General features: G+C 36.1%; 1 protein-coding gene across 1 annotated transcript in view; it reads right to left on the reverse strand.

Annotated features, from left to right (window-relative positions):
* The window catches only part of LOC107590306 (5'-AMP-activated protein kinase subunit gamma-2-like), a 30,037-nt gene that overhangs the window by 12,912 nt on the left and 6,782 nt on the right, over positions 1–10,343 (reverse strand). Inside the window, exons 2-3 of the mRNA XM_016279014.1 lie at positions 5,660–5,731; positions 1,202–1,475 (exon numbers count right to left, since the gene is read on the reverse strand). Coding sequence (XP_016134500.1) covers positions 1,202–1,475; positions 5,660–5,731 — 346 coding nt within the window. The remainder of the gene's footprint in view (positions 1–1,201; positions 1,476–5,659; positions 5,732–10,343) is intronic.

The raw sequence follows: 10,343 nt of genomic DNA on the forward strand, positions 1-10,343 counted from the left end.
TACTCTTAGGACATCACAAACTAATTTTTTCATGAATATGACTTAACCTGATGGCTCAGTCATTCAGGCAGTGTCTCTCTCTCTCTCTCTCTCTCTCTCTCTCTCTCTCTCTCTCTCGCGCGCTGTTTAGGCATGTTTTCTGCTGTTGATCGTTGTCATCATCCTTAATAAATAAAACATTTATTCATGCTTGGATGTCGGCGGTGAATCCAGTCGAGAGAAATCCCCCACCACTAACTGCAAACTGGCATTCAGATCTGCCACCATTTTGTTTGCAACGACCCACCTTCCAACGATCCAATCAATTCCTGAAGGACGAAATCATTTCAGATGCCATTTCACTTGGATATACGTCACAATAAAGAAAAAAAAACAATCGGAACTTCCGTTTCATGCTGACTTTAAATGTATATTCTGAGAAAATTACAATGTTTTCTGGCCTTAGATGCATTTAAACCTGTTGTAAGGGACTCCAACACAATATTAGGACACTTTAAAATACCATATGACCTGCTCTTTAAAGGGAATATCGGATGCAAAATTCACTTTTACATGGTGTTTGCATATAAATGTGTCTTAGCAGTGTGTGGACACAACCACCCTACAATGATAAAAATCCATTCACTACTTTTTTTTTTAATCACCAAAAAACCTAAACAGTCTCAATAATCAAGCCGTTTTGATTTTCTGAGCAACATGACGTCATATTGCCTAGGCCCTGCCCACGACCGCTGACGGACTGTCCCGTATTTACATATTTCCGCACTCAACAATGACTCGTAAGCAATGCAGGTGTTTTGTAGTTGGATAGAAAAGTGAACATAAGAGTCTTAATTTTCTCCCAACATCAGAGCCATTGAGGACGCAGTGGATTAGTTTTGTTTTTGATGGTAATGCGCCAATGAATACACCTAAATTATTTTTCATGAAGACCCTAAAGAATCATACCAACTTGCGGAAAATGGGCATCCGATGTCCCCTTTAAACAATATTTTAGTCTGGCTGAATGTTACATTCACAATCAAATAAGGGGTTAAATGTGAGTTAAGTCATATAATTAACATCACAATCAATCAAGACTACATTTTCAGATGACTGCCAACCCAGTACTAACCATAACTAATTGTAGAGTACTATACATAAAACATATTTTATATAAAAAATATATACCTAAAAGAGATGGATGAAGCATGTTTCTTACCTTTCCTGGCCCGAGAGAAAAGTTTGATGCTGACAGGAGATGTGGAGGGATTTGTGGAGTCTTTAGAGGACGAGCGAAAGATTCCGGTGAAGCTGCGGCGACGTGAACACTTGGGCGAGGAGTCGTGGTTGGAGGAGTATGGGAAGATGGGTTTGGGCGATTCAGGGCTGTTTCTGAATCGGGCCGGTGCGGACATGGGGCTAGAGGGCCGACTAAACGTACCCCGGCTGAAGAAGGTTTTGGTCGGGCTGGCTGAATGGCAGCTAAGCTCCCCCTGGAGAGTAAATCCAATCACACACAATATTAGGACAACAGCTATTTCCTGAAGAAAATGTGTCCGTAACACAACTAATAAAAGTCATACGCACAGTCGAATCAATGAAACAGTGCACTTTCAAGCATACTGAGAGAAATATGGACCCTTGAGATTTTAAATCACAGAGCAATGACAGAAATTGTTTGCATGCCAACAAAATCATCAGTGAATGGCATTCTCATGCAGATTAAGCATATTTCCTGTTACTGTAATGTTATGCTGACCATTGATGGCATGTTTGAAGGACATGGACAGACAGACATTGAGATACTGAATGAATAGACGTCATAACATTCATATAAATTGTAAGTCCTTGATGTTTCCACCGTTCAATCACATGGGAATTTCACACAGTAAAACAGCCAGACAACGCCACTGAAAACTGTTTAGACAGCCAAAAGAGCAGATGGCCTCGTTTTTGTCAAGAGGCTTTTGTTAAAACAGAGTGGCATAAATACCTCACTGTACTATATACCTACACACGCTACATAACTACCCCCATCTCGCTCACTCGCTTGCTCTCAGAATACACCAAGCTAGTTCAAAATATTAATACAAATTTGTTTATGAATACTGCTATAGAATAAACACTGTTCATGTTGTTCCAAACCTGTATGCATTCTTCTGTCAAACACAATTTCTAAAGAACATCCTGGCCACTGTTGTCAATATAATGAAAGTAAATGAGGAGTGGGACTGTCAAGCTCCGAAAATGACCAAAAAGCACCATCAAAGTGTTATAAAATACAACTCTTGCACTATATTTCAAGTCTTTTGAAGTCACATGACAGCTTTGTGTGAGGAAAAGACATTGAGATCCACACTAGTCCTTCTTGGTATGTTCATGAGAAAAAGTAGTGATGTGAATAAATGGAGTCAGTTCACAGCATTAGTCTAAATGATTCATTTACAAATCAGACTGATCTAGTTCTTAAGTTCAGTTTAATGATGCATTGCAGTGGAAGGAACGATATTCAGCAAATAACAATCTCATTTTGGGTCTGTTCCTTATACAAAACCTGTCAAATGTTTTCAGAAGACTTGGAATATAGCACACAATCATATGAAATGAAACTTTCATTTTTTTTTACAACAACAACAAAAAAGAACGTCTTATGAGTTTGGATCGACATGAAGGGAAGTAAATGATGGAAGAATTTTCATTTTTATTTGAACTATCCCCTTAAAATTCTTAAAAGACTAAGATGAAAGAAAACCTTTCTTTTTTGGACTAAACCAAACGACATGCGTTTTTTCCCCCCTCGGTTGTCTTGGAAACATTTGACCGTTTCTGTGTTGAAGAGCTGATGGAAAAAAGTCTTCACTGACAATGAGTTTTCACGGTCCTGAACCTTTGATCGTGAGATAAGTGAAACATACTAACTTAGCAATTTACAACCTTTAAATTCACACTACCCTTATTTTGGTTCCGATCCAGAATCTTAGCCATTCCTGTTGCAAACCTTTGAGCAACACTAGGTTAATGCATACCATTTGCATACAAATGTTCATCCACACTGGTGATTCTGCATTGACCTTGCCGTGGGTTAATAAAACATCTGTTCAACAAGGAGAAATATTAGCCAATATCCTGAATGCTAGCAACAAAAACATTGGCAAAGCAGTGAAGTGGATCAGATTACATCTGATCATAAAATGTATACTCCAAAACATCCTAAAGCATCAAAACAGCCCTTCAGATTCAGTGACTCCAACTCACCAAAACACAAAAACACCACCCTGACAGCTATCAGATTCATCTCTTCTCTAGCCTTGCCTTGCTGGCCTCTATGGGCGATTGGTCGTCAGATATGATGATTTCCCAGAATTCCTTGGGAATGTTTACAAAGGTAACAAGAGCAGATCCTGAGTTACTAAGCAAAATGAGTTAGCACCGAAAACTATTTGGACAAATATGCTACACTTCATTTCTGAAAGCATGAACAAAATATCAAACCAAATGGCATCTGCAAACAATTATGTTAAAAGTTTGGGTCAGTCAGATTTTTATTTATTTATTTAATGAAATTAATGCTTTTATTAAGCAAGAAGAATGACATAAAATTGACAGTAAAGACATTTGTTACAAAATATTTCTATTTAAAATAAGGCAGCGGCTATTTACACTAAGTGGTGATAGCTATTAGATGCTATTTACACTAAGTGCAAATAGTAATGTATTCTATTTACACTATGTTAAAATAGCAGGATTTTCTGCTATTTATACTACTTATTGCAAATAGTGGCAATTATCTGCACCTCAGTATTATAGTGCATTTTAAAACAGTATGCAGTAATAACGTATTGCGTGTAAATTATCATTTTAATTCAAATTATTAAATGGATGCCACCTTATTGGGACAATAAAGCCCTCCCTACACCTACCCTAACCAATACTTTATTTTCAACTTTTTGATTATTTCCTTAATTTTTATTGAAAATAAATGCCTTTCCGATGTGATATGAGATTTGAAAAGGCGGATTCGAACCCGGGTCGATCGCATCAAAAAGACGATGGTACGCGTTTTACCATCTACGCCACTGACGCCGATGATAGTCGACTATCATGCGTTGTGGGTGGAGCTAGTGTAAATAGCCTCTGCCAACAAGGCGGGCTATATGGACTTAGTGTAAATAGACACTCCGTTAAAATAAATACTGCTCTTTTGAACTTTCTATTCATCATAGAATCCTGTATGACACTTCTCACCGGAAAGTAAGCAGCACAGCTGTGTTTAATTGTAAACCAAATGAGAGGTCGGTACAGGCGAAAAGAACCATGATAGACAATTACAAATCAGGTTATTAGAGCAGACTCATCCCATCAGAATGACAGCAGAGACTGAGGAAATTGAGGATATGGCAGCTTTCAGACTGCCGACACAAATGGAATGAATCTGCATTTTACACAGCTATTCGCATTTCAACAACCCTTTGTGTTTGAATTACCAGATCATACATATAGCAGTTCAGTATAATACTGATCTACAAAGGCAAACATGCAAATTTTGATTGATTTGATCAGCAGCACCTTCACTTTCCCCGTTCTCAGAACTTTGGATAATGTTTTAGCCAGGTTCTCTAAAAGTTATAAACAAATGTTTTATAGAATGTTTGTTCAAAGTTATCTGGTGTTTAATAACGTTCTTAAAACAGCAGCATGTACACCATTCATGGAATGTTTTTTTTCTGAAACGTTTTGAAAGTTATTATTTGTTTTAGAATGTTCAGACGTAATGCTTCCATAATGTTTGCAAAATGTTCAAATGGAATGTTTTCTTTGTGTCCGCATAACCAAGATTTTTTTTAAACGTAAAAAAACCTGGATATTTTTAACATTCAGAGAACTTCAGAGAGAAAAAAACATTTTCATAACTTAATGGCAATGTTAGCTTTCAGTCATAACTAAAGTTTAGTCATGACAACTCTCGGAAGATTTAACATGGTGATGGATATGACAATGTTAATGTATTTGGTGTAGTAAATGTATTTTTAATACATACTGCTGCTGCACAAATAGCATATCTATACAGGTGGAGCTGGGGAAGGTGGAGGGTTTCAGAGAACTCTGAAAGCACGCTGCAGGAATCTCAAGTGAATGCTAGCCAGCCATATAAATGCAAGGCAGTAAGCTCATTGGCTGCATATGCAGCATGAACCAATCAGCTTGTGCCAAGTCGTTTAACTCTCTGAATATCATCGGTTACGTTAACAACCAGTCGCCTACGCCATCTAGAGTTTCATGACTGAACTATATATTTTAACTAAATGTGTAGTTATAACGTTTTGCCTTTAGGGGGCGGAATATACATCACAGGGCCAGTGATGTCATAGTGATGACTAAGGAAATTGCATAATTCAAACAAACCAATTAAATGTGGGATATACACATTCTTTGGAAGGATGTGCAATTGTCAAGTGTTTTAAAATGACTTTTTGAAGCAATTTTGGATTCATTTCTTACTCATTTAAAACAACATGACACTACATTGGAGAACCGAAAACCACTTATTTAACTAGGCTATAATACCAATAAACACATCACTCACCAAAACATACTCTAATACATTTTTCACAACATAAATAATTTTCAAATCTGAATAAAAATCGGCACAGCCTTGTGTGTGTTTAGGTTGTGTTACCTTGCACTCGCCGTCCTTGTTCGCATGTTCCACATCTCCTTCCAGAAACGACATGGCTAAGGAGCTCAAGTCCTGTGGGGATCAAACAAACAAAATGATTGAGCTCATTAAAAATCACTTTTATGACTGCGGCACCTCTCATTTACTCCATAACAACACCATAATGAACAATTCACTGATCTACTGTGGATCAAAGGTTAAGCTCTACAGTACCCAAAAATCACAAGGAATTATACAAATAACAGGCAGAGAAGAAAGAGTATAAACGGTTTAGACAGTTTAACAGAAGCACATCACATATGACAGATGAACACTCGGTGGGTGATCCGTCTAACCTGTACAAAACCACATGCGCAGCCAGTAATACACAAACAATTTGGAAGAACTCACAGCAGATCCAAAACATCTCCACTGTGCTCCTTCTCAAAAATCCAACAACTTTTATCAACATCAGTCACTTCAGTAGCTTCGTCCCTGCTTCTTTCGGACAACACATCATCACCGCCATGCAATGACAACTAAAAACATACACAGCCTCTGTCATCTAAACCGGTTTTTAAAGTAACATGATCTCATGTGAACCCCTGCAATATTTTCCCGGTCTGTGCAAATGTATGTGAAACCTGTAATGCACAGATTAAATCAGGTATCACTTAACCTCACAATAGACTCCCCCTGTTGGACATCGGACAATGATTTCCAGAGAATTCCAAAGGGATCAACAAGCGTTTGTTCTATGAAATAAGTCATTTTACCAGGCCAACAAGTCTTAAAACAATGACGGATTGCACGGGGGTTGAAATAAGATATATGTGACCCTGGACCACAAAACCAGTGTTAAGTCGCTGGGGTATATTTGTAGCAATAGCCAAAAAAACATTGTATCGGTCAAAATTATAGATTTTTCTTTTGTGCCAAAAATAATTTGGATATTAAGTAAAGATCATGTTCCATGAAGATATTGTGTAAATTACCCACCGTAAATATATCAAAACTTAATTTTTGATTAGTAATATGCATTGCTAAGAACTTCATTTGGACAAATTTAAAGGCAATTTTCTCAGTATTTAGATTTTTTTGCACCCTCAGATTTCAGATGTTCAAATAGTTGTATCTCGGCCAAATATTGTCCTATCCTAACAAACATTCCCTGTTAGCTGGGATAATTCTAGAACAACATTAAAAACATTTTCACAGCTAAACAAAGAAACTTAGCACAGGACAGCAGCTTGCACACTTACACAGGTTCTTCAATTCTTCATCCATTTAGCTGCTGTTTCACAGAATCTTTCACCTACACGGACTAGTACCTAAACTCACTTTGGCAGTAACCTAAAGCTCACTAAAATGCTCAGAAGCTGTAAATGTGATGCAGTGACATTTTAAACAACAGCAGAGGCTTTGCACAAACCACGGAGTCACTGAAGTGCATTAACTTCATCCTCATTACACAATTCACTTTTGTAGCTACACAGAGGACGTGATTGTTTAGCGGTCACTCCATATATCTGAGATGTATCTGAACCAAGCAGTTTAAAAACCCTTGCTGGCCTGACCTGTTACCCAGTACACAGAGAATTACTGTAACCGGTGACACATTAAAAAGCACTGCTGTTACTGAAAGTCTTCTAATACACTTTTCTTATACATCCATTTACTTACTGAAATCAACACTATATAGGCATTAGTGGTCAACTGATAAGGGTTTTTCTATGGTTGATGCCATAGAAAGTGGGGTGGAAGATGGCTGACAAACTGAACATTTCAAATAAAGGTCCATTAATGACGTTTGCAGTCATCTAATGCATCTTTAAAAATAATTTAATAGACCTGTTAACTGTTATTTTTAGCCAATCTCAATATTAATATCCATTTTTCATAGTGTATATTATAATATTGTGATGCCTGAATTCACTTGTAATATTTAAGATGACAGAATCTACTAATTTAGACAAAATGTAGAATTTTAATATTGCCCATAACATGAAAATAATTATCAGCAGCTTATCAGTATATTAATATTGGTGCATCCCTACTAATAAATATGATACATAACTATACACCTGCTTTACATTAAGGTTAAAAATATATTCAAATAAATCACCGAATATAGGAACAAAGGTGAATAAAATTTATTTATTTTTTTATTTGTTTATTTTTATTTTACACAAAAGAGTGTAGAATTGTAATATTGGTCATAACATGAAAATAATTATTGGTGTATCAGAATATTAATCAGTGCGTCCTTAATATTAGACTTGGTAATTTCAATACACCAGCTTCACATTAAATTATATAGGCCTACTCAACATATACTCATGCAAAACACACCAAATAGTATCAAAGCTGAATAAAACTGATAATTATGAAGAATATTATTAATTTAATAAGTGAATCATACAATTAATGTCAACCTCAGTCAATGATACCTTGAACCTTTCACGTTTCTCAATATTAGCACTACTTTTATTCCCATATTTGATGTAAATTGTTAATTTTTCTGACCATTTTAAAATCCAAAACTGGCTAATCGCTTTTAACATCCTTGTTAAATGTCTCCCTCATTACAACCATCCATTACGGCCTGACTCATGTTGCTCCTCAACATGCAAATCTTCTCTTGTCTCACAATGGGTCAGTCATATCCATGGTAACAAGATTGACTTTCAAAGCCTGAGACAGAGTAAAAGCCAAGAAAATTCAAACCCATCAGTTAGAATTCAAATCAACGTCCTTGAAAATGTTTCACAAGATTGTTTGATGATTAAAAGCAACATGAGAATCAGCAGTTACATAAACTGATTGATTTCAACAGCACGATCTGATAAAGTTGGCCAAATGTATTGTCAATTGCAACATGCCATTTACTGTACATCTGCCAACGTACAAACCAATCAACAATAAAAACACATTGTCCCTGTTACAGATCCGAGTCAGTTTCCTAGGAAAGAAGGACCACAGCCAAAGTAGAGAAGCCATCTGTCCTGTAGACGGGGAGCTCAAGGCACCCCGCCTCCATATCCTTGGAGCCCCAAGACCCGATTACAAGCCCATATTTGCAGGCTAGAGATCAAGAAAAAATATTACCTCTGCAAACAAGCACTGGAGAACGATCAAAGAAAAATAACACCCCCTCAGATTCACAGATTTCCAGCTGTAGCGGTCTTGTATTGAGATACCAGCATTCGGAAATCCAAGACGAATGCAGGGCTACTCCAAAGAGCAAGGACAGTCATAACTCACTGATATGATACAGCACCTCCCTTCAGTAACATGGAGGTCAATGGGGCAGGTCTGGGGATTTGTGTGTGTATACCTAAATAAACTTAAATACAGGAAGGTAACAAGCTGGCTTGCAGCTCTGTCTGTTTGTCTATGGATAAACAGAGAAAAATACAGCGCAGGTAATGACTGAGGGAGAGATTCAGCCTTGTGGAGGTTCGCCAGTCATTTTGAAATGTGACAATCATCATAAAATTGCATCAGGCATGTCCAAGGCAACCACTCAGCATCTCACTGTTGCCATGAGTCACAAAAGACACAATGTAACAGCATATGAGAATCACAGCCACAAAATACAAGCGCTTGTGATGCTGAAGCTCGTTTGGTAGTGTTTAAACTGACAGCAGGTTGATTTGACTTTTCCAAAAAACACTCATTTTTTACCTTCTCATGTCAGCAATTTCTGGGGCGCTGCAAAGGTCAAAGGGCACAGCAAAGGATCATAATTCAACCAAGGACACAAATGGTCTCAAAAATGTGAAAAAGGAGTACACTTTAGCTTTTAGCATAAAAGAGCTCTTATTATATTATACTTTAATATAAATAGTATACTCTAAAAGAATATATTTAAGTGCAAACTGAATGTTTTCAGAAGCTTTATTTGATATTATTTACAATTAAATGAATATAGGAACACCAAATATAGGAAGAAAGCAAAGCTGAATACAATTTATTTTATTTTAGACAAAAGAATGTAGAATTATAATATTGGGCATAACATAGAAATAATTATCAGCCTATCAGAATATTATTATTGGTGCATCCCTACTAATACATATAGTAATTACAATAAACCTGCACATTAAGGTTAAAAATATATACTCAAGCAAAACACACTGAATATAGTAACAAAGCTGAATAAACTTGATCATTTTAACTTAAGTGCAAACTGAATGTTTTCAGAAGCTTTATTTGATATTATTTACAATTAAATGAATATAGGAACACCAAATATAGGAAGAAAGCAAAGCTGAATACAATTTATTTTATTTTAGACAAAAGAATGTAGAATTATAATATTGGGCATAACATAGAAATAATTATCAGCCTATCAGAATATTATTATTGGTGCATCCCTACTAATACATATAGTAATTACAATAAACCTGCACATTAAGGTTAAAAATATATACTCAAGCAAAACACACTGAATATAGTAACAAAGCTGAATAAACTTGATCATTTTAACTTAAGTGCAAACTGAATGTTTTCAGACGCTTACTTTGATATTATTTACAATTAAATGAAAAAGTGTTTGTTTAAATATTAAATGCAATTAGTTGATTTGAAGAATGCTTTTTGACCCACGTAAGTAGGACTTTAGTACTTTATATGTAATTTTATTTCATAATTCTATTGTCTTTGAGTGAATTGTCGAATATAGCAAGGGTTGCCAGGTTTT

Source organism: Sinocyclocheilus grahami, unplaced genomic scaffold (genome assembly GCF_001515645.1).
Source record: "Sinocyclocheilus grahami isolate Dianchi unplaced genomic scaffold, SAMN03320097.WGS_v1.1 scaffold126.1, whole genome shotgun sequence".
NCBI classification, from domain to species: Eukaryota; Metazoa; Chordata; class Actinopteri; order Cypriniformes; family Cyprinidae; genus Sinocyclocheilus; species Sinocyclocheilus grahami.